General features: G+C 44.0%; 1 protein-coding gene and 1 long non-coding RNA gene across 2 annotated transcripts in view; one reads left to right on the top strand and one right to left on the bottom strand.

Annotated features, from left to right (window-relative positions):
• LOC149128297 (uncharacterized) overlaps positions 1 to 25147 on the top strand; it is a 134320-nt gene that overhangs the window by 52214 nt on the left and 56959 nt on the right. The gene's annotated exons all lie outside the window — the stretch shown is intronic.
• On the bottom strand, positions 1258 to 14292 carry MS4A8 (membrane spanning 4-domains A8). Its single transcript, XM_070061686.2, is given in 8 exon segments — positions 1258 to 1680; positions 1683 to 1716; positions 2312 to 2425; positions 4925 to 5062; positions 6385 to 6444; positions 9653 to 9775; positions 12001 to 12222; positions 13969 to 14292. Coding segments are annotated over 7 exon segments (756 nt in total). The 5' UTR covers positions 12220 to 12222; positions 13969 to 14292; the 3' UTR covers positions 1258 to 1612.

The following is a 25147-nucleotide window of genomic DNA, read 5'->3' on the forward strand; positions in this document are numbered from 1 at the left end:
AGTTTCTCTTTGAAATGAGTCTTTTTCCTTTTATGAATAACAATGTGGTGGCCTCCTGGTTCTGCAAAATTTCTTTTTTTTTAAAGATTTATTTATATATATGAAAGTAAGAGTTACACAGAGGCACAAGCAGAGAGAGAGAGAGAGAGAGAGAGGTCTTTCATCCACTGGTTCACTCCCCAAATGATCCCATTGGCCGAAGCTGGGCTGATATGAAGCCTGAAGCCAGGATTCAGGAGCTTATTCTGGGTCTCACACGTGGGCACATGAGTCTAAGGACATGGGCCATCTTCTACTGCTTTTCCAGGCCATAGCAGAGTGCTAGATCAGAAGAGGAGCAGCTGGGACATAAACTGGTGCCCATATGGGATGCCAGCACTGCAGACGGTGGCTTTACCTGCTACGCCACGTGCTGGGTGCTCTGGAAGATTTCTTATTGAAGAAGTTGAACACTATGAGTTTATTGCATTAGTGAAGACAGCTTATAAAAGACCTGATCCTGTTAGAGGATGACTTGCTCTCTCCAGACATCTTTCAGATAGGTTCCTTACTGCTGGGAAAGAACTTCCCTCACCTCTTTTAAAAGGATTTGTTCATTTATTTAATTGAAAGACAGAATGACAGAGAGATGTAGCGAGAGAGAAAGGGAGAGAGGGAGAAAGAGGACAGAGGGAGGGAGGGAAGAGGGGAGAGAGAGAGGGCAGCGTGAGAGAGCTCTTCCATCTTCTGGTTCACTTCTCAAATGGCCACAACAACCAGGTCTGGACCAGACCAATACCAGGAGCCTCAGACTCCACCCTGATCTTTCACATGGGTGGCAGGGACCCAAACACTTGGGCTCTCCTCTACTGCCCTCCTAGGTACATTAGCAGGAAGTTGGAATGGAAGCAGAGCAGCCAGGACTGGAACCAGCTCTCTGACATGGGGTGCCAGCATCAAAAGCAGTGGCTCAAGCTGCTGCTTCAGGATGCTCACCCCTTCCTCACCTTTGATGCCCCACTCAAATGTTGTTTCTTCAACCAGGCTTATTCTCTGCTTTCTTCATCTCTGACTGCATCACTGCTGGGATAAATCATATCATCTCTTTTTTTCCCTCTGAATACCATCCCCTCAAATGCTGCTGTTTGAGAAAATTGCTCACATGGGATGTCCTCTCTTTTGGTCCATAATTCCTTTGAAGTCAGGGACTATGTCACGTTCACCAAAGTTCACTCCCCTTTTGTCATAAATAGATCCTTGAACATATCAAGTGCTCAATACACATTTATTAAATAATGAATCATTGGAACTGCAAAGATTAGGTGTCTAGAAATTTATTCCTCCAATCCACAGTCTCCTACATGAGATGCACTCAGATGTGTGTGCACAAAGATCCATGGATGTCCTCGTGCAGAAAGATGCATATGCCCCAGGAAGCTTTGTTAAAATCCATCTTAAACTCCTATCTTTTACTTCATCGAGGAATAGCAGGGTTTAACCAGGCTAAATGGAAGCTTGAAGAGCTGGGTGCAAGCAGTTGGAGAGATGTTTCCCTCAGTTTTCCAGGAAAGAACAAGGGTTATAGAGCACAGAAAGGAGATGATCTCTTTTGCCTTTGGAATCTTGGATTTGCTTATCTGGAACCTTGGATCACATTGGAATAACCTGGCATTGAACACGATGGTTCTGGGATTACCACTGATTGGTTGCATACACATTTGGGATGACCAGACCCACCTGAAAAACACAAGCACATGGGGGCACATGTGATGGTTTGGATAAGGTGATATGGTGTGTCCCTCACAAGTCCATGTGTCAGAAGCCTTGTACCTACTGTGGTGGTGTTGAGGTAGTGGGACTTTTAAGAGATGGGGTCTGGTGGAAGGTAGCTAGATCATGAGGGCTCCATCTACTGGGGCTGGGTTTCAAAGGAGTGAATTAGTTTTTCCAAGAGTGGGATGTCATAAAGGGATGCCACTCCACATGTTTGTGGCTGTTTGCATTTCTGCTTTTCTGCTATATTTTGATGTAGCCAGAGAGGACCCTCATGAAGGCTCTAGCACTTTTCTGTTTGCACCTTTAAGACAATAGAGTCAGTGGCCAAATAAATTTGTATACTTAGAAGTTATCCAGTCCCTGATATTTTGTTACAACAACACTAACTGGAGTAGGGCAGTGCGATCCTGAGATTGGAAGAAGAATGACATGGAAAGCATGGAAGACTTTAGATGGAGGACTCCTGCTCTTGGGAAAGTACAAGTAACATGAAGACTCTTCTGTTCTCCATCTTCTTTGGGGCATCTTTCCACCCACTATTCTCCCCAGGACTCACGTTGTTGTGTTGATAGCAGGTCAACTGGCAGCCAAAGTGGGAAGATGTGCATGCAATGCAGAACTCCAGGGTGCAGAAGATGAGCAGCATACCAGAAATAGCCATCTCAGGGTTCTGGAAGCAGAAGGCATGGGGAGGACATGAGCACTGGACTGAGAGTCCAGACATCTGAGCTGGAATGGTGGCTCTGCGCTAGACCATTTCTGTGGCTTGTGGGTAGTCCCCTGTTCCCTCCCAGCTTCATGGAGAAAGTATCTCCCTGGGTTTTGTGATGTTCAAGTGTGAGTGGAAGAGAATTGTTACTTGAATTTACTACCAATTCACCTCTAAGGGAAAGGAAGGCATTGTTTAAGGAAAACTCTGGATAAGTTGCTTTAGGAGCGTTTTATGAATAAGTCGAATTTGAGCATAGAATTGATGTGACCTTAGGGGTTGCTCCGGTGGCTGTGCTAACAACAGCTCGGAGGAGGCCAGGCTGGAAGAAGAGAGAGTAGGCAGCAGGCTGTGTCAGGAGTATAAGAGAGATGTGGTGGCTTGGGACCATGTGGAAATGTAGGAACTGGGGGAAGATGATTGATTTCTGGATGGGTTTTGAAAATATAATGAACAATGTTCTCTAAAGAGTTGGCTGTATGCTGTCACAGACAGATGGAGCCAATGATTACTCCAGGGTTTTGCTGCCAGCAAACGTAACCAGAGGGTTGCTATCCATTGAGACAAGGAAATCCAGGTGGAGACGATTGGGAAGTGAAATCTGGAGAATCTGATTTGTGAATTTCAAGCTGACTAGTGGGCTATTGGATGTGCCAGACTGGAGTGTGGGAGCTGGAGCTGTGCACTCAAGAGTCATCGTTAGAAGGAAGATGTTTCAAGCCAATTAACTGGGTGGGATTGACAAGCCAATTAGCAGAGAGAAAAAAGAAGAGGATCTATGATTGAGCCTAAGAGATTGATGAAAAAGAGAAGAATCAGCAAAGGAGGTGAAGACAGCAACCACCCAGGGAGGGACCTGGAAGCAAGGGGAGGCAGCAGAGAGGAGGAATGATTTGGGTGTGGGAGCTGAGCAGGTTTTTGGAGATATGAGGAGGAAATTGTGATTGGAGTGGGTCCAAGAGAGAACACGAGAGGAGAAAATTGGAGATAGAGAGTGTAAAAAATGCTTTTAAGAATTCCCGGTGAGGAGGACTAAAGAAATTGGATGGTAGCTGACAGGAGAAGCACATGGAAGACTTGTTGGCTTGGTTTTCAAGGTGGATGCAGGAGAAGCAGGTTTCCTGGCTGATGGAATATGACTCCAACAAAGGAGAGAAAATTAATCAGGTAGAGACCAGAGGAGGCGGGGAAGAGGAGCAGAGTGTGAGTGCGTCAGGGAGGAGTTGTGCAGGTGAAGGGACTGAGTTAGTTCACGGAGAGTCACCTGTCCAATTCAGTAGCCACAATCCCCCTGGAGCTGTTAAGCACTTGAAATGTGACCAGTCCCAGACTGAGATGTACTTTAAGGACAGAATATACATTGGATTTCAAACATGTTGATGCCACCAAAGCAAAATATTGAATTAATAATTTTTAAAAACTGATTACAGGTCGAAATAACAACATTTTAAATGTTAGATTAAGTAAAATATTCAACTTAATGTCATGGCCAGTGCCACGGCTCACTAGGCTAATCCTCCGCCTTGCGGCGCCGGCACACCGGGTTCTAGTTCTGGTCGGGGCGCTGGATTCTGTCCTGGTTGCCCCTCTTCCAGGCCAGCTCTCTGCTGTGGCCAGGGAGTGCAGTGGAGGATGGCCCAAGTGCTTGGGCCTTGCACCCCATGGGAGACCAGGAGAAGCACCTGGCTCCTGCATTCGGATAGGCGCGGTGCGCCGGCCGCAGTGCACCAGCTGCAGTGGCCATTGGAGGGTGAACCAACGGCAAAAAGGAAGACCTTTCTCTCTGTCTCTCTCTCACTGTCCACTTTGCCTGTAAAAAAAAAAAAAACAAAACTTAATGTCACTGTTTTGTTTCTCTAACATGGAAACTAGAAAATTAAAATCATATATGTGGTTTGCATTATACTTCTGTTGAACAGCATTTGTCTAGAGCACAGGTTGATGAATTATGATCCATGGGTTAAATTCTGCCTGCTGCCTACGTTGTAAGTCATGCTTAATCAGAACATAGCTCTGCTTATTTGCTTACTGTTTTCTGTGACTGCAATGGGGGCAGCTGTAGCTACAATACAGACAGTTTAGCCAGCAAAGCTTACAACATTTACTATCTGGTCCTTTAGAAAAAAACATTTGCTGACCCCTGGTCTATAGGAATGGGAAGAAGTCAAAGGATGGGAATAGGGAAGCTGGTTGATGGGCCCATAGACATTACATGCACTATTACATTTAATCCTCTGGACACCAAGAGTAGGTCCTGCTTTACAAAGGCAGAAACCAAGAGTACTAAAAGTCATGTGCTTAAGGCTACATATTGACGATTTGAGGTTGGCTATGATTCTGACAACACCAACCTTCCCCACAGTGCTTGGTGAGGATGCTTGCTTGTTACACCCTTTCTGATGATTTTTCTAAACACAGCTGTCAGGACCTGAAGGATCTTTTGTTAAGAGGGATACTCACCACACCCCAGGTCTCAAAGGGAACATAATAGTTGGGGAGTTTATATGTGCTGATGATACTTATATCCGTGATGAACAGTACGATTCCAACCGCAGAACAGATTGCACTGAAGATGTTCACGCCCACACTGCCATTCAGCTGAAAAAGAAGACACGGATGGTCTGGGTGGGAGAAGAAGGCCGTTCTAGCTGAGATAGTAGAGATTCAGCACGTGTTCCTTCTATTCTCCCCAATTTTAATTGTGTAAAAATTTACCATCTTAAATTGAGAGTTCAGTAGTAATAAATAGTTCCATAATGTTGTGTAACCATTACCACCATTCAACTCTGTTTCCATCAAAGAGCATTTATAAGTGTAAGTGTCTAGAACTCTATGCTTTCAGCAAGGAAAGAGGTGGTCTGTGCATGGAGATTTGGGGGGTAAATCAGCTTTGAAAAATGCTAGGTTCAACACAGGTATGCAGATCTGCAGGACTTTTAAAAGCTTTTAATGGCGGCTCACTAGACTAATCCTCCGCCTGTGGCGCCGGCACCCTGGGTTCTAGTCCCATTCGGGGCACTGGATTCTGTCCTGGTTGCTCCTCTTCCAGTCCAGCTCTCTGGTGTGGCCCAGGAGGGCAGTGGAGGATGGCCCAGGTCCTTGGGCCCTGCACCCTCATGGGAGACCAGGAGTAGGCACCTGGCTCCTGGCTTCGGATCGGCGCAGCACGCCGGCTGTAGCAGCCATTTGTGGGGGGTGAACCAATGGCAAAGGAAGACCTTTCTCTCTGTCTCTCTCTCTCTCAGTGTCTAACTCTGCCTGTCAAAAAATAAATAAATAAATAAATAAATAAATAAATAAAAGCTTTTAATGAACATTGTGGATCTTCCAGAGAGGGGGCAGTAAATAGAGATTTGTTAGCCTAGCTGTCTTTACAGAGCACAATGTGGGACAAGAGTTCTCAGAAATGATCTTTGGGAAACACTAAACCCATTTATCCCATAAGAGTCTTGGCCCTAGTGTCTTGAGATGCGATAGACTCAGACACTCCAAGAGTACAAAGGTTTGTTCAAGTTGATTTTCTGAGCTTGCTTGCCTGGATTCTTCAGGGAAGCAGGTGCTGGAAACTTTGGGGTCCCTCTAGGAATGGCTTCAGGCTCTCTTGGCCCCTTGTTTTTCTGGAGAGGGCCCTGAGCCCCTGGGAGCTGTGTACCTCCCTCTGCAAGGGCCTCCCAGGGAGGCCTCATCTTTTCTTTCTGATGCTTTCTTTATTACCTCTCCCCTCCTCTGAATCCTCTGGGGTCATTGCCACCTTCAAGTCCAGACTCAGATGGCTTGTGTGTCTGAGCGAATATGTGTGCAAGATCCCTGTGTCTGGTTAGAATAGTAGGTCCAAGGACGAGGGAGGAATTGTCTGTTAGCCTTATTTCATCCTTTGTGACATTACCCTTTGGGGCTCCTGCTGGGAGAGCTGGACTTACCAGGCAAGAAGACTTGGGCTGATTTTCTGCCGCCACTGACAGTGATCCTGAAATGATAAACTGGCAACGAAGTGAGGGGGTTCAAAAGGTGATCATGGCTTAGGACACTGTTCCTCAGGCTTCCGTAATTCTGGCCACACACAGATTCTCCCTGTCTCTTTGCTGGGACCATCAGCTCACCACAGGGTACACAATAAGTATACCCTTTCTCATCTGAAAATCGGAAACACTTCTCTCTCTTCCTAAGTGTCACTGTCATGGGATAATTGGGGTCCTGCATCTGACACTTAGAATAACTTGCACATGGGAGACACTTCATGAGTGTTAGTTTATTTCCCTTTCTTTTGTTTCCCCATATGCATTCCCTGCTGCTTTTTAACCTTTATGGTATGACTCAGCAGACTTAGGCACTCTGGAGGGGACAAGGAGGGGTTATCAGCTTTTCCGCTGCCTTTCACAATAAGCACCATAATAGTCCTCGCCTGTTTACTTATCCGGAGGAGCACCTTTTAGTTACTCAGGTACATATTGTGCCTCTGATGCTGAGCAAATACAAAGCTGATGGAGCAGATTCTGCACATGTCATCTCAACACTGGCATTCTCTACATATTGTGGTCACTGGGGTCACCCGTCACTGTTTTCCCATTGTGGTAGCCAGAGTGGTCTGAAAGGGTATGAGCTACATTGAACAAAAAGCTACTGTTTGCTTTTCATGAGCACTACATGAAGAGCTTTTAAAAAATGGCTTCACTGAGATATAATTCACACATCACACAGCTCACCACTTGAAGAGTACAATCTGTTTAGTATATAGAGTTGTGTCACCATTACCACAACGTAGCTGAGAATATTTTTGTCACCTGCTCCCAAAGAAACCCCATCCCCATGGGCAATCATGCCCTTTTGCTCTCCACCCTCCCACCCTCCAACTACATGAACTGTTTTTCAAACTTGGCATGATAGCCCATCAAGGACTACTGTTAGCCCTAGTTTACAGTTGGGAAGACTGAACCTCACAGATTTTAAATAACTCACCCACATAAGTAGCAAAGCCAGGAATCAAACCCAAGTTAGACTGACTCCAGAGCCCATGCTCTTAATGCTCCCCCTTTGCTGCCCACCACTGAGGGCGATTCCTGTGTCATGGAGTGGAAATAGTCATTTACAATGAAAACGTATTTCTTCTGATCTTGCCTTCCAAGGGAAAGCAACATATTCCTATAAGTACAAAAAGAAATCTCAGTTTCACAAGCTTCTCATTATGGAAACTTGAAGGGAAGGAACAGAAATAAAGAATGGAATTTATAATTATTTATTTATTTGAGAGGTAGAAAGACACACAGATTTCCCAGCTGCTGGTTTACTACACAAATGACTACCATAGTTGGGGCTGGTCCAGGCTGAAGAGGGGAACCTGGAACTCAATCTGGGTCTCCTACGTGAGTGGCAGGGACTCAACCACTGGCACCCTCATCCTCCGCTTTCTTGTTTGTGCATTTGCAGGAAGCTGGAGGGGGACTGGTACTCAAGCCCAGGCACCCTGACACAGCATGTGGGTGACCCAAGTGTCTATCTGAACTGTTGAGCCAAACATCTGCTCCAGGCCTGGACTTTTGATGTCCCTGCCAGTCCTTTTGAGATACTCTTGTTTTGGAAGAGGATATTAAAAGTCTGTGTGGCATAGACAGTTCTGAGGGAAAAGGACAGCAAACCCCCAAACTGCCCTGCAATCAAAAGTGAGGAAGGTCATGCAGGCTGGGAGTACTGAGCAACTCGGCAGAGGCGGGGAAAGCCACAGAGGGGTTTGAGAGGCCTGCACTGAATGCTTGCCCACACTCAGTAGAGTCTAATGCTCAATAGCATGTGTTTGTGCAGCCCTGATGTTAGTCCTCTCTTAGCCCCAAACTCCACCAAGGTTAGATATGCAGACATGGGTGCCTTGTGGGTGGTTAGTGGAGCAAAAGCAGCTGAGCTCCAAGTCTGGGTCTGTGCAGAGCAAAGACCATGGCCTTGGCAGGTGAGCTGTGTGTGTGGGGACCACAGGAGTATACACTCCAGACACTGAGCTCTGTGGTTCTGCAGACCCAGCGTGGGGGTGGTGGGAGATGGCTCTAGGCTGTTTTGTTTCAATTGTAAGGGGTAGGGTGACTTGGGTTGGCATCCAAGATATGCTGGAGTTTTGTGGTTTGTGAGAAAAGTTGCCTGTGAGTCACAGGTGGGTATGTGAGTCAGCAGAAAGATTGTAACAGAAGAGAGAAAAAGGAGAGCAGGAAGTAGAGAAGAGGGTAAGGGAGGAAGAGTGTGTGTGTATGCGGAAGGGGACATTAGGGAGAGCAAAAAGGAGTCACAGAGGCCATGAACTGGAGTGGAGAAGTAAGCACGGAGGTTCTCAACCTTCTGTGGAGTCGTGAACCACCTTGAGAATGGGATGAAAGGCAGGAACCTTTTAGAAAGGTACAGCATACGTAACATGCCTGACACTTGGCCAGACAGGGCCTCCACAGCCCAGCTGTGCACTGTAGGCTGGGTGTCCTCTGCCCTGGCTGTTCTGTGGCTGGGAAGCCACTGCTGGCCCCTGGACAGGATCTTTCTTCTGGAGCTCAGGCTGGTGGGCCTCTGTTGGATAATACTAGCCAGCCATTCCCAGGACATCTTTATACATGAGTGCTTTTTTAGTGAATAAAGGAAAGGTGCCAACTCTAGGTTGATGAACCAGAGGTTCTATGATCCTCAAGGTGGGTGAAGTAGAAAAGCTGTTCCTGCTGGGTGGCTGTCACGTGATACTGGGGACTGAACTGTGTCCCTCTGTCCTCCATGATTCTTTTTTTTTTTTTTTTTTGTATGCTGAAGTCCTATCCCTCAGTACTTGAATGTATCTGAGTTTAGGAATAGAGTCTTCAAAGGGGTGGTTAGGTTAAATGAGGTCACTAGGTTGGACTCGAGTCTAATACAACTGGTGTCTTTATAAAGAAGAGACAAGGACAAAGACAGGCACAGTGCAAAGACCACATAAAGACACAGGAAGAAGATGATCATCTGGAAGTCAACACACAGATCCCTTGACCTTGGACTTGTGGCTTCCAGACCTGTGAGATCACACACTTCTGCATGTGTGGTCCTTTGGCAAAGCAGCCTCGCATGCCAACACATGGGGTTAACAGGCCTCCCAGTACTGTGGGGGCTGGGCACCTTCTGCAGGGCACAAATTGCATAACTTGACAAGGTGGCCCTGGGTCAACTCCCATGCAGGGGCCCCACCTTCCTTACCCAGCTGCCTCCCCAGAAGGGAAAGCCTCCATAGAAGGAGATGGGGACGTAGTACTCAGAGCGGAGGGTGGCCATGACCGCGCCGAGGCCTAGGTGCACCAGGCCGATCAGGATCTGGACAGCCTGTTGGGAGAGCCACATATTGAATCCTTTGTTCCTGAGACTGCGTCCCGCTTCCCTTTGGAGCCATGGTTTCATATTAATAATTAACTTTATTTTCCTGGTCTAAAAAGTTACATGGGAAATATAAAAATAAAATAAAAACTACCTACAATTTCCCCCCAGCTGGAGAAAACAATCACTTATGTTTTGGTGTATACTTGTTTACTACTTTTTCTAATATAGACCTTGATAATATAAACTGGCTGGGTATTTTATGAAGTTAATATTTCACCATGAATGGTACTAAGTATTCTTCAAACACTTTTTTAGGGCCTCCCAGATGTTTGGAATATTGGGACTTTGGATGAATGGGATTGTTTCTATTTTTTTCATTCTACATAATATTGCAATGAACAGTGCTGTGGTGTGGAAACTGGTCTGGGTGTTTCCCAAAGATCCTCTCCTATTGCCTTCAGAGGGAGTATGTCCCGCTAACACCTTCATCTCAGATTTCCAGCTTCTGGAACCATGAGACAGCACATTCCTGTTGTTCTAAGCCACCTACTTTATGGTCCTTTGTTAAGGCAGAGCCAGGAAACTAATACAGATAAATTCTGCATAAATGGCTTAGAAATTATACATATATATATATATATACACACACACACACACACACACATACACACACACATATGAGACAAACATTGCATTTGATTCTATTTTCCATGAAAATATTTTGAAATACCCTGTACATATATATTTTGGGGCAAAAATTTTGAAATCCATGCATACTTTTTATAATATAAACTTTAAAAATTTTATCCATTTGTTTACTTAAAAAGCAGAGTGATTGAGAGAGAAGGAGGGAGGAAGAGAGAAAGAGAGATATCTATCTATCTATCTGTCTTGCATCTGCTGGTTCACTCCCCAGATGTTCACAACAATCAGGTCTGGGAAAGGCTGAAGCTGGGAGCAAGGAAGTCCATCTTGGTCTCCTGTATGAATGGCAGGGGCGTAAGTACTTGGACCATCCTCTGCTGCCTTCCCAGATGCATTAGCAGGAAGCTGGGTCAGAAGCAGAGCAGCAGGGACTAGCACCAGCACTCCAAAATGGGATGCCACTGTCCCAAGTGGTGGCTTAACCCACTGTATCACATACCAGCACTTTCACGAACTTTTTGAAGACTGCACATAGGCATGGATTTCAAAAATTTTGCACAAAAATACACTCTTTTTTTAGTTTCATTTTCACAGTCTTTTTGAAGTCCTCTCATATATGTATGTCTTCAGCAATCATGGTAGCAAATATTTCCTTCAATTCACACAAATGCTCATAAATTATACACACTGCCTATCCCTTACTTTCTTCCACTGACCAGGTATTTTGGGGTGTGTTCATATAACTATATAAAGAGCTTCTTTGATACTTTTGTAGGTCTGATACATGCCATTCTTAGTATGTACAATACCTTGGCTTAAGCAGCAATACAATGAAGGATATTTTCTGTTTCCATTCTTTGACCACAAATTATCCTGTCATGAATAAACTCACACATACCACATTTCTCCCGAGTGTAGGGAGGATAGTCTCAGAAATGGAATTATGGGGTATTTTGTAATTTCACCCTCCATTCAGGTTGTATCAATCTATTCTCCCAAGAGCAATATTTGACAACCTGGGCTGTCTGGAGCATACATACTCTTGTCATCCTTTGGATTCTTAGTGAAATGAACCTGCTTGCCCTACTCAGAATAGCCTTCCAACTTTTGTGGTGGATTCTTATTTCGCCGATTGTGTGGACTCTTATTTTGTTGATTGTGTGGACTCATTTTGTTGCTTGTCTAACCTGCTTTTTCTTTTCCTTTTTTTTCCTAACCAGCAAAGATTAGATTCAATCCCAGTGGGTTTCAACTCCACCTTGGGTACCTACTTTGTGCTTGTTAGACCCACTTTCTTCCAGAAAACAAAAAAGGGATGCTGGCAACAGAATGAACATTCAAGGGCACCACTTCTGGGATGCCATTCTTCCTCTTTCCTAAAATGCCTAAATCAGAAAATATAAGGCTCTCTGCTGAGGCTGCTGGTGGCGCTACACAGCTGATCATCATTGACATGTGCTTGACAAAGCCAGGCCAGCTCCAACCTCACTTGGTAGACTTGGAGTTTCTGTATCTCCCCAAAAACCTTCGCCAACCTCCACCTCCAGACATATGGTCTCTGACTTGCAAAGAAAAACCCCACTTACCCCTAAGGCTTTGCCTTCTTTCAAGGGTCTACGAGTAGACAGCTCATTCGGACTTGATACCAAGCCAACTGAGTTCCCAGGAATTAGGTGGACTCGGGGCTGGTTGTCTGGACCCAAGGGCACCTGAGACATGACTCCTGGGACCACAGGGTATTTGTTGTGGGGTGCCGCCACAAACACAGAATTTGCCATGGGGCCTGCTGCAGTCATCGAATTCATGCTCTAAAAAATAAATTCCATAGAATCATTCGTCACATGTATATGCATTTGAGTTTACATTTTAAGTGGTCATTATCCAAAAATCAAAAATTTACAAATGCTGGCAAGGATGAAAAGAAAAAGGTACCCTAATACAATGTTGGTGGAAATGTAAACTGGTTCAACCATTATGGAAAACAGGATGGATATTCCTCAGAAAACTAAAAAGAGATCTACCATATACTCAGCTATTCCACTCCTGGGAATTTACTAAAAGAAAATGAAATTAGCATATGAGTTACCTGTACTCCATGTTTAAAGAGTCTGAATGCCCAGTAGCTAAGAATGGAATCAACTTATATGCCATTAACTGATGATTGAATAAAGAAAATGTGGTGTGTATATATATATATATTTACATAAATGTATATAATGGAATATTACTCAGCCATAAAATTCTGATGTTTGCAACAAAATGAATGCAACTGGAGATCATTATGTTAACTGAAATCAGACCTCAAAAGACCAATACTACATGTTGTCTCTTTGTGGTTGTTAATATATAGAGTATAAAAACTAGACATATGTCATATTATTTGGTATATAGTTATAACTATTCCTTCCCTGAATCATATTAAAAGACCATATTAAAAAGAAAAGAAGTGGAGGGGGGAACAGTGAAGACTCTTGGAGTACTTGTAATGTGTTGTTCTTAATTTGTATGTTGGTTCTGGGTGTGACCAGAGGACCAAACACCCTTTTACCCATACACTGATGTGCATTTCTTGGTATGCATACTGTATTTCAATAAAAAATTAAAAAGTAATAAGCAAAAAATTAAAAACATTTAATTTACAGATAATAATTACAGATAATTATTCATGGGCTGCAGTGTGCATTTCAATAGATGTAGACAATGTACTGTGCTCGGATCAAACACTTAGCATTTCTTTGTATTGAGGACATTCAAAACCTTCCCTCCTGGCTATTTTAAAATAGGTGACTAATGGTCAACCACAGTTATCCTACTGCACTGTAGATGTTAGGAGTGTGTTTCCACTTAAGAAGGACTTCAGCTACCACTGGCTCCTTTGAGAATCTCTAGGAACTTATTAAGCCTGTTTTAGAGATACCACTTGATACCAGCTATTGGGCATTTTAGAGGTGCCAGACAGTCAGTGATTCCTCAATACTAATCATCTCCATCACTCTCACACCCATGTAGTTTTATGGAGAAGGAAATCTAGGCCCAGCGAGGGTAGGTGCTACCAGAGGGCCTGGGCTGTGCCTTTCCCATCTTTGCATGGTGCTTTGCATGCTACATGATAAAAAAATTTCAAAGCTGGAAAGTCTCTTGGAAAACATTGAGTTCAAAGCTTTCATTTTCTGGAAAAGGAACTTGAGGGTAGGAGCACGAACATGAATTCTGTAAGGTCCCAGTCTTGGTTAAAGGGAGAACACCACCCTCAAGGGAAGCTCATGGCTGCAGCAGTGCATATCCGTTGGGTGCCTTAGCTTTCTAGATCTCTTAGGAAATCTGGTATGGTTTTTAATTTTAAAATTCTCTCTCTCTGTCTCTCTGATGCAGTACAGCTAGCCAGTACCAAACAGCTAGCTCACACACTCTGGAGCAATACTGTAAACCCAAACAAGAAAGCTGACCTTGCTGTGCCCTCCACCCCGACTCAGCCTCCCCCAACTCTCGTTTGGCAGAAAGAGCCAGTGACCACCCCCAGTCATCCATAGTAGCCCCTGGGTTGAGACACTCACCGTGCTCTGCCCGCAGCCAGTCTCTTGGACTACTGTTCCCGACTCTGCTGTGGGGAACTTGCTTCCCCCAAGGTCTTGCTGGGTAATATGGAGGGCTCCAAAGTCCTCTTCACTTTCTTCCTGTGAGCTGGCCAGGCCACCTGTTGCTTAGAGCTAAACCTCCCCACCCATATTTACCTCCTTGTTTTTTGGACAATAAGCTGAGTAAATATGATTCCATTTGACAAGTGTTTAATGGTGCCAGTGTTGCTGTGGCAGACCCAGGAATGAATCCAGCTCCCCGGACATGGTGTATGGAGCTCTCCCGCAAGACTCAATGACGAACACTCCACAGCAGAGAGATCAGCACCCGCCCTGGGAGAACAGAGGTGAAACTGATTTGCAGGATTTGAAGGGATTAGGGAAGACTTCAAACAGAAGGTGCCATCTGAAATCTAAGTGGAAAATGAAGTAAGGAGTGGAGGTGTAGAGGTAGAAATGGGGTTGGCAATCAACTTCCATCTGTTTTTATCTGAATCAGGGCCTACAGACAATTAGAAACCAGCCACCAGAGCTCATGCAACATAGCCACGGCACACTTCGTGTGAATAACACAGGTCAAAATGTACAAGGACTGCTGCCCTCAGCAACAAGCAGCTGGATGGAGCTGTCCACGATACATTTCCTTTTGTATTCATACTGGCATATAATAGGCACTCAATAAATACTCACTGATGAACAACTGAAGATGGACAAGGTAGCCAGAGCTTTGTTGGATGGTCAGCAGAAAGAACCTCATCACAGGGGACATGGAGGAGAATGTGCAGGACCTGGTTTGGTATGGTTAGTTGTGAGGGATATTGAGAGTGATTATTTATTTATTTATTTATTTTAAAGATTTATTTATTTGTTTGAAAGTCAGAGTTATACAGAGAGAAGGAGAGGCAGAGAGAGAGAGAGAGAGAGAGAGAGAGAGGTCTTCCATCCACTGGGTCACTCCCCAGTTGGTCGCAAGGGCCGGAGCTGTGCTGATCTGAAGTCAGGAGTCAGGAGCTTCCTCCAGGTCTCTCACATGGGTGCAGGGGCCCAAGGGCTCTGGCCATCCTCCACTGCTTTCCCAGGCCATAGCAGAGAGCTGGATTGGAAGTGGAGCAGCCAGGACTTGAACTGGCGCCCATATGGGATGCTGGCCCTGCAGGCGGCGGCTTTAACCACTACACCACATCACCAGCCCAGGATACTGAAAGTTATAGGGATGAAAAGTTGGAGCCAAAGTTCATGTTTTCCCAGTTTTCTGTCAAATTTCTGGGCACTTGTCTCTCTTATAGAATTCCTTATATAAATATACTAAGAATGTACAGGGGCCAGCGCTGTGGCGTAGCGGGTAAAGCCGTTGCCTGCAGTACTGGCATCCCATATGGGTGACGATTCGAGTCTTGGCTGTTCCACTTCCAATCCAGTTCTCTGCTGTGGCCTGGGAAGGCAGTAGAGGATGGCCCAAGTCCTTGAGCCCCTGCACCCTTGTGGGAGACCTGGAGGAAGCTCCTGGCTTCGGATGGGCACGGCTCCGGCTGTTGTGGCCAATTGGGGAGTGAACCAGCAGATGGAAGACCTCTCTTTCTCTCTCCCTCTTTCTCTCTCTCTCTCTCTGCCTCTCCTTCTCTCTCTGTGTAACTCTGACTTTCAAATAAATAAATAATCTTAAAAAAACAAAAAAGAATGTACATTAATTTTTGTCTATGTATAGCTTCTCCAAGTTTAGTATTATTTTGACTTTGTTTATACTTTTTGTCTTGAAATTTTAAAAACATTTTATGTAGTAAAATAATCAATCTTTTCTTTAATTACCTAAGTGTTTTGAGCCATTGTTAGAAACCCTTTACTGATACCAAATTTGTGCAGGACTTCACCTGTATTTTTTCTGGTATTTGTATGGCTTTAACTTTCTACACTTTTTATTTCTAATAGTTTAGGGTTTATTCTTATGAATAGTGTGAGAGGTTGTTTTAATTTTATACTTTTCCAAAAAGCTTCTGAGTTGACCCAGAACAATTAAGACAGTCCATCTTCAGTAGTCTGAAATGCTATTTTTGTCAAATGTTGAATTTCTTTTTTCTAGAAGATGTTCTTTTATATGTGAAAGGTAGAGTAACAGAGAGAGGGGGAGAGACTGAGAGAAAGAGGTCTTCCATCTGCTGGTTAACTTCCCCAGTGGCTTCAATGGTCAGGCTTGGGCCAGCCTGAAGCCAGGAGCCTGGAACTCCATCCAATTCTTGTATATGGATGGCAGTGGCCCAAGCTCTTGGGTCATCTGATCCTCCTTTCCCAGGTACATTAGCAGGGAGCTAGATTAGAAGCAGAACATCTGGGACATAAGCTCTGATATGGAATGGTGGTGTTGCAGTAGAAGCTTAACCCACTGTATCACAACAGTGACCACATGTTATGTTAAATATCTATAGGCATTTGAGTCTAATTATGGTCTTTCTCTTCTATTCAATTGGCTGATTTATCTATTCATGTGTTATTTAACTATAGAGACTTTGTAGTGACTATGATGTCTGACAGGGTAGTATCACTTGTAATTTTTATTCTTTATAGTTTTTCTGTCTATTCTTTTTTATTTTAAATAAAGACTTATTTATTTGAAAGGTAGGATTTCAGAGAGAGAGAGAGGGTGAGATAGAGAAAGAGTTTATATCTGTTGATTCACTCCTCACATGGCCATAAAGGCCAGGGCTGGGCCAGGCAAAGCCAGGAGTCAGGAGCTTCATCTGAGTCTCTCATGTAGGCAGCAGGGGCCCAAGCACTTGGGCCATCTTCTGCTGCCTTCCCAGGCACATTAGCAGGGAGCTGGATCAGAAGTGGAGCAAGCAACCAAGACTGGAATTAGTGCCCATCTGTGATGCCAGCATTGCCTGCTGTGGCTTAACATGCTGCACCACAATGCCAGCCCCTATTTTTTTTAGTAATTTATTTGAAATAGAGTGGGGAGGGAGGAGAGAGAGATGAGAGAGAGAGGGAGAGGAAGAGAGAGAGAGAGAGAGATCCTATATGCTGATTTATTTCTCAAATGCCCACAATGGCCAATGGCCTGATTGGTCTGAGGAAGGAACCAGGAGTCAAGAATGCAATCCAGGTCTCCCACATGGATTGTAGGAACCCCATTACTTGAGCCATCACCACTTCCTCCCAGGGTCTACACCAGTGGGAAGCTAGTTAGGAGCCAGACTCAGGAACGAAAACCAGGTGCTCCAACGTGGCATATGGGCATCTTGGCTGAATGCCCACTTCCAGACGCGTTTGTTTATGTTGCTCTCATTTGTGATACTTAATTTTATGTGTCTGCTTATTTGGATTTGTCTATGTGGATGATTCTGGGTGAGATTAGCATTTGAATTGGTGGACTCAGCAAAGCAGGTTGCCTTCCCCAATGTGGATAAACATGTTCCAGTCCACTGACTGTCTGAATAGAACCAAACACAGAGGAAGGAGGAATTCACTGTCTTTCCTGCCTTATTTTTAATTTTTTTTGCCCCTTGTTGAGCTGGGACACCTCATCTTCTTAGACTCAGATTTCCAATGCTGTATTATGGTGTTTCTTTCATACGCTGTGCTAAAAAGTGCTAACTCTCTTGCCCTAGAGAATAGACGAGGAAATCTTCCCTTGAGGGTGAGAGAAGGTAATAGAGAAGACTAATCTGGCTTCTTTCATTTGTTTGTTTAAATTTTATTTATTTATTTGAAAGGTAGAACCACAGAGACTGAGGGAGAGAGAAAAAAAGAGAGAGAGTGATCTTCCATGGTCTGGACCAGACTGAAGCCAAGTGGCACAAACTCCATCCCTGTCTTCCACATAGGTGACAGAGCCCGTATCCTTGGGCCATCTTCTGCTGCCTTCCCTGGCATGTTTGCAGGAAGCTGCATGGGAAGTGGAGTAGCTGGCTCTCAAATCAGCACTCTGATATAGGATGCCAGCATTGGTGGTTTAACCCGATGCACCACAACACTGGCCCCAGAAGTTTACCTTTGAATTGCTTTGATAGTCTATACCTGAAGGACAGTAAAGAAAAAAGTATTTAAAGTCTCTCAGAATGCTGCAGCTTCTTCTTGTTAGGTAGGAAGTCAGTTATGAGCTTATGTGTGTGTGACATAAAGGCCTAAAGAGAAGACATCTATGTCCAGCATATGCATCTGCATCTCAGAGTCATCCTGACAATGTTTCAGGGGCAGCCGGCCTTCGCATCCTGCCCTGCCCACTTCTACCTGATAACCTGCCAGGTGGGGGTCCCCGCCCCTTCTGCCTGACAAATATTCCACAATCTCCCAGATGCAGCCCAGAATCTGCATTTCAAACACCCTGCTCCCTGATCCCCATTCTCCAGGGGGTCTTGCTTACCCTTCCTCTAAACTCAGGATGGCCCCAGCTAGGCTTCCTCCTATCTGATACCTTCAGGGGAAAACTCAGATAGAAGTTTTTCTATGTACATCCTAAAAGCCCTTTGTTCCAAGAGGAGCAGAGGTGGGGAAACAAGACCCATCTCCTTAAAAACCCTCGGCCTCAACCGGACTGCACGCTCAGCCCTCTGCCTCTCTGCTGAGCCGCCCGCCTGGTCTGGCCAGGTGTAATCTCTCTACTCAACTATGTAACCTCGCTCCTCCTTCCTGCCCCCCCAGTCTGAGCAACTGCACTCTCTCTCAGGTTCTGTCTGGAGAGGTGCCCATTCGTTCTTATGGATGTCCCTTCCGTAATAAACTTTGCTACTTTTATTTTCCACTACTCTGTCTCATGCCTGAATTCTTTCTTGCGCAAAGACAAGAACCCTCCAATTTCTCCAGTAACATTCTTGATTAGTTTTAAGAATTATTTCATGTACAAAAATAAGATAAAGGTTTTCAAGAATTCCTAAGAAACAAAATAATAAGAAATTATTCAAGAAACTCAATGTTGAGACAAAATTAAAATATAGCCTCGGGAAACTCCACCAGCAAAACAATAAAAAATCGCCCAAGACAATGAGGCCTTATTTGTGTGCTTGCCCCACAAAAACTGATGCTCATGCCATTGCTTGGGGGAAACTTCACCTGGAACATTGTGAAATAATGTCATTGCTTTCCCTGGTTGCCAACACTGTGTTCCTTGTGATTCCTGTAGCAGTTTCATACACTGTTTTTACTGAGAAGACAAAGGCTAAGAACATGGGGGGGTGGGGAGCCATGTCTCAGTATGAGAAGTGCCACACTGAAAGTCTTTTAAAGTTGAATTTTCAATCCATTTTTAAAGATGAAAAAGCCAAAATTCAATGCAAGATATGCTTGAGGCTACATGGCATTGCCAGACTAACCTGTAGTCCACGTGACCTGTCCAGCATTCTGCTCATTCTGACTCATGGAAAGACCAGTTCCGTTGAAAGTAATCTGTCCTCAGATTCTAGAGATCTGTAACTGAGCAAAAGTTGCCAAGGCCACCGTGGCTCTCAGGGACTATGAACTGACCTGCAGAACTTAAGGGCAAGTGAAATGACTGGACCAGCTGTTTCGCAAAACTAGTAGTAAGGTAAAACAGACCCACCCTATAATAGAAGACCCGTGTTCACATGTCCTAGTGGGAGGTATCTTGTTGTCGTCGAATCTTAATTCTCATGAAATGGGCTTGAGGTGTGATGAGTCAAACTTTCACCTCCAGTGTGTGGTTCAGCTGGCCCTGGCCCCTGGCCCTCCTGCTGAGCTAGGCAGTCCAACAACAGGTGAACTCAAGATCCTGCCCGGGGAAGCATGGCGCATTAGGGTGCTGCCTATTCCTCTCATTACTATAGACTGTTCCCACTTTCATGGTTAGGAAGGGTAAAGCAGGTGGCTGTTTGAGGTAGAATCCTGCCTGAGGCCAGGTGAGACCTCTTGAGACAGAAATGTCTACACTCAGTTGCTGCTTTCATCTGCTGAGTACATTTGCCAGCAACACAGGGTTGCACAGGATCCCTGTAACATCACTCTGTCCTACGCTCAGCAGAGTATTCTGGGGTATGGATCTTTCCTTTCTCTGTTTTGTAGCTGCCTTATTGAAAAGTAAGTGACCGTCCATTCCATGCCTCCTCTTATTGTACCTGTTTCCTGCCAAATTTGGGGGATCATTTGTGTTTTAAATTTATAATATATGGCTCTGTATTGTTTGAAAGGCTCTCAATACTATGAAGTCTTTAGTATGTATGTGACTTTTCATGTTGCGGGATCACACAGATGAGATGGCCTGACTTTTGCTCTTAGTAAATGATCTGAATGAGTAAGAAAAAAATATATAGCCTCAGTAAATTACTATTTACAAAGAGTCAAATAGTGGATTATGCTTTATAACTTGTACAATATGTTAGGTAGGTTAACCATTTATTTGTCAGATAACTGAATCTTACAATTATTTGCTATGTGGAAAAACTGTGTTCTAAACAAAAAGCTGAATAAGGGAGCAGTGGTTTAAAAGCAAAGATTACACTCTGCAAATTACCCATGAAATAGTAGAGAAACACGTTATGAAGCACACATTTAAACAGGATTCAGTTTTTTAAAACATACACTTTTTTAAAATACATTTTTCTGTATGAGAATAAGAGCCATTTTAACATGGGTATGACGGCCTCAAGTTCTCTGCCTAGTAACAACATGCACATCCATAGTTTTTAAATGGACCGGAGACTGACAATTAGCAGCCATAAAGATGAGACTAAAAAGAGAAGACACCCATTCAGGTCAGTGCAACATAGACTTTATTTTGTTATTGAATGCAGTTTTGCTACATGAAAACTAAGTCTCAACTATTGGCTAACATTGCAAGCTCAACTGTTCATGATCTAGAGAACTCAGATGGGCTTTTTCTTGCCCCATTACTCCCAAAGGTGTCCTCGTTTAAAATGCCTTCCTTCCTGTTCATGACTTCCTTCTTTACGTATGCACCAGAAGCTCCCATCATGAAGTGCTCAATGGTCTCTGGAGAGTCCAGGTGCTCCTGAGGCTCCTGAAAGCTGGGAGTCTGGCTGCACTGAACTCCCCAGAAGCCAGCAGCTCTGCAAGAACTCACCTGTTGCTGGGAAGCAGAGAGTCTGCATAAGGATGAAGCGAATTGTGTAACCAAGCGAATGACTTCCTCCAGAGTCCGGAACTGCTCTCCAGCACTTTGTATCATGTGAGTATAACACTTGGTAGAAAACGAGTTTAGATAAGGCCATAGTGGATCAGCACTGTACATGAAACTAAAAAAATAATTTCTAAACATGTCAAAAAATAATGTGATATTAGGACGTAGAGTCTTTTATCCCCATTGTGTGACACAAAAATTTTTTGAGTGGTAGATTTTGGGAGAAAGCCTGGAGATTGGTTGGCCCCTCTCACTTTGCACATGGATTACTCCCTGGTGGGCAGCGGCTTGCTTACATCACACAGCTAGTCAGTGCAGGACTAGGACCCTCTGCCCTCCACTAGCCCTGTGAACTCTTCTCTGAGCTCTGCTGATTCTCTATACTTGCTTTTCAACCTCAAATACATTTTTTATTTTGGCAAAATATGCATAACATAAAACTTAGCATCTTAATCATTTTAAAATGCTGTTAAATTCATTCACAAGTTGTGCAAAGGTCACTTCCTGTGTGTGTGTGTGTGTGTATGTGTGTGTGTGTATTTTGTCAAAGGGTAAAATAGAAAGATACAGCCCAAACTTAAAGGGCTTTAGGAAACTGGATATGCTTTCAGGTAGCATACACTAAAATTCATATTTTGCATTCTTGTCTCAAGCTTAGAGAAGCATTCTAAGCTTAGACATAAGACAAACTGTCAGGAAAGAAGAGACAGAGAATAGAGCCAAAGCCAGACTATGCTTATTCAGAATAAAGCCTGGGAGGGGCTCATTCCCAGGTGAACGCAGGGCAGAGAGTTGCCAGTGAAACATTGCAGCTAGACAGCATCTTCCCTTACAGACTAGCGGTTTATACAGTACAAAGTGGTGGGAAGGCTGAGATAGAGGGAGAGCTCAGGCTAGTTCTAAAGGTCCTGCGAGATTACCGTGTGAGCTGGGAGGGGTTTGGGCTGAGACCGAGGCTGGACTCTGGGGCTGAGCTGCTGAGCTGGAGGCAGAGAGCTTGGGAGGATGGGGAGGGCTCAGGCTGATGGCTGGACTCCTCCGAGAGTGGTCTCTTCAGCAATCCAGGAGCTGGTCAAGGCTGGGCAGGACCGGTCAAGGCCAGGTGGGGCTGTGTTAGCAAGGCAGAGAAACAGGGCCTGTTTGCTGTGTGTGGGTGAGAGGTCAGTATGGAGCTAAGGCTTTTTGTCTTTGTTCCAGCAGGTGCAACATGCTAAGGTTCAGGATGTATTTGGGGAAGAGAGAGAAATACACAGGAATGTAAGGGACAGGGGCCTGAGAAGACTCAAAGGGAAATTCCATACCAGAATCTCAGAGGGCAGACCAAGGGCCACGTGCGGGAGTCTACAGACCAGAGCCTTGCGGGTGGGAGTGGCCACAAAACAGGCAGCGAGCAGGCGAACAGGATGGGCCTTCCAAAAGGGGAGTGGTTATGTAGTCTGATTGGCAGGTGGGTGTACAGGCGAGATCAGGTCGGGGTGGGGCATGATTTCCAGCTCAAGAATCTGATCAATCTAATCCTATATCAGATATACTAAGACTAGTGTTAGGTGTTTCACAAGTATTGGGTAGAATTTGCTCTAGTAAAGCCTTTTGACTCGGAGTTTTCTTTCTGGGAGGGTTTTAAATGCAGAAATAAAAACAAACAAGCAAAAAATTACAAGTGCAATTTATTTAGATATCAGATATGAGTATGGAGCTCTTCATGTTTTCTGTTTCTTACATAAGTTTTAGAGAGTATATTTTTTGAAACAAACTGTCCATTTCATTCAAATTGTTGAATTTATTGGCTTAAGGTGACTCATAATAGTACCTTGTTATCTCTCTAATATCTTTAGGAGCGTCTATAATGTCCCTTCTTTTATTTCTGATATTGATATTTTGTGTTTCCTCTCTTCCTTTGTTAGTCAGTCTTCCAGGAGAGTTATCAAATAGATTATCTGTGGGGGCTGTGTGGCTCGGTGGGTTAAGCTGCCACTTGTGACGCCAACATCCCATATCAGAGTGCTGGTTCAAATCTCTGCTGCTGCGCTTCCCTTCCAGCTTCCTGCTAAGGCGTCTGGGAAGGCAGCGGCAAATATCTCAAATGCTTGGGGCCCTTCCACCCATGTGGGCGACTAGGATGGCGTTCTTGGCTTCTGGCTTAGGCCTGGCCCAAACCTGGCTGTTGTGGCCATTTGAGAAGTGAACCAGTGGATGAAAAATCTCTCTCTCTAAGAAAAAAGTCTTATTTGTCTCCAGGAGACTGTTTCCCAAAAAGATTAAATAAGTGTAAGTTCCTTACACTGATATTATTTAATTTTTTAAAATCCTAAAACTCTTTTCATTCTTTGCTTATGAAGGGCTTCAAAACTATTTCTCCATTTAGTTCTACATTTGTAAATCATTCAATACCCATAATTAATATGGAACTAATGCCATATATATTTGTTTTTTATGTTTTATTTTTTTCAACTTTTATAAATTTCCAAAGTACAACTTTTGGATTATAGCAGCTTTTCCCCCCATAACCTCCCTCCCGCTAGCAACCATCCCATCTCCTACTCCCTCTCCCATCCCATTCTTCATCAAGATTCATTTTCAATTATCTTTATATACAGAAGATCAACTTAGTATATACTAAGTAAAGATTTCAAGATTTCAACAGTTTGCACCCACATAGATACACAAAGTATAAAGTACTGTTTGAGTAGTTGTTTTATTGTTAATTCACATAGTACAACACATTAAGGACAGAGGTGCACAGTGACTCCCGTTGTTGATTTAACAATTGACACTCTTGTTTATGATGTCAGTAATCATCCGAGGCTCTTGTCATGAGTTGCCAAAACTATGGAAGCCTCTTGAGTTCACCAACTCTGATCTTATTTAGACAAGGTCATAGTCAAAGTGGAAGTTCCCTCCTCCCTTCAGAGAAAGGTACATCCTTCTTTGATGGCCTGTTCTTTCCACTGGGATCTGACTCACAGATATCTTTCATTTAGGTCATTTTTTTTTAACCACAGTGTCTTGGTTTTCCATGCCTGAGATACTTTCATGGGCTTTTTAGCCAGATCCAAATGCCTTAAGGGCTGATTTGAGGCCAGAGTGCTATTTAGGACATCTGCCATTCTATGAGTCTGCTGTGTATCCCGGTTCCCATGTTGGATCATTCTCTCCTTTTTCATTCTATCAGTTATTATTAGGAGACACTAGTCTTGCTTATGTGATCCCTTTGACTCTTAATCCTCTCATTATGATCAATTGTGAACTGAAACTGATCACTTTGACTAGTGAGATGGCATTTGTACATGCCACCTTGATGGGATTGAATTGGAATCCCCTGGCACGTTTCTAGCTCTACCATTAGGGGTAAGTCCAAGTGAGCAAGTGCCAAATTAGTACGTCATTCTTAACACGGAGAACAGAAATCTAAAATGTTATGTATTTTTTAAAAACAGTTACTGCAGAGACTTTCCAGCTTCAAATACGGAGGCAAATTTTCCTTAAGAGGATGTCGAGTACCAATATCAAATATTAACATACTATTTCACAAATCCCCCAACTTAATATCATTTACACTGTATACGCAACACTTCAGTCTTTCATGGCACACTAACAAAATAATTAGGAGAACTGGCCTACCATGCCCAAAGAGGGAACAGGGTGCCCCCAAATCCAACATGGTGGCTATCAGGAAAGGGCTTCTTTCTTTAGGAAGAAATTCTTTGGAACACCCAACATGGGGACACAGGTAATTTAAAATATTCAAGAAATGAAATGAGTGATTCTAACTGTGAATTGTTGAATTGCCATTTAGTATGCTTTGTGTGGTGGGCTAGAAAAACTACTCCCACCTACAGAATGCTAAAGCTCATACCCAAGGCAGTCAAAGCCACTTGCAATTCAATAGTTCACTATTTTCTGGTTGTATCATCACCACCACCAATAAAACAAGCAGCAAATGACACCTCTCATTCACTTAAAAACACAGCAAGGTCGAATTCCTTCCTTCTTAAAAGTGTTTCTAGCATTATAACAAAAACTTGCATGTATAAAACATTTGATAACAATGTTCCCCTGGATGCCAGAGGGAGG

Source organism: Oryctolagus cuniculus, chromosome 1 (genome assembly GCF_051225735.1).
Source record: "Oryctolagus cuniculus isolate XC-2025 breed Fujian yellow rabbit chromosome 1, ASM5122573v1, whole genome shotgun sequence".
Taxonomy (NCBI): domain Eukaryota; kingdom Metazoa; phylum Chordata; class Mammalia; order Lagomorpha; family Leporidae; genus Oryctolagus; species Oryctolagus cuniculus.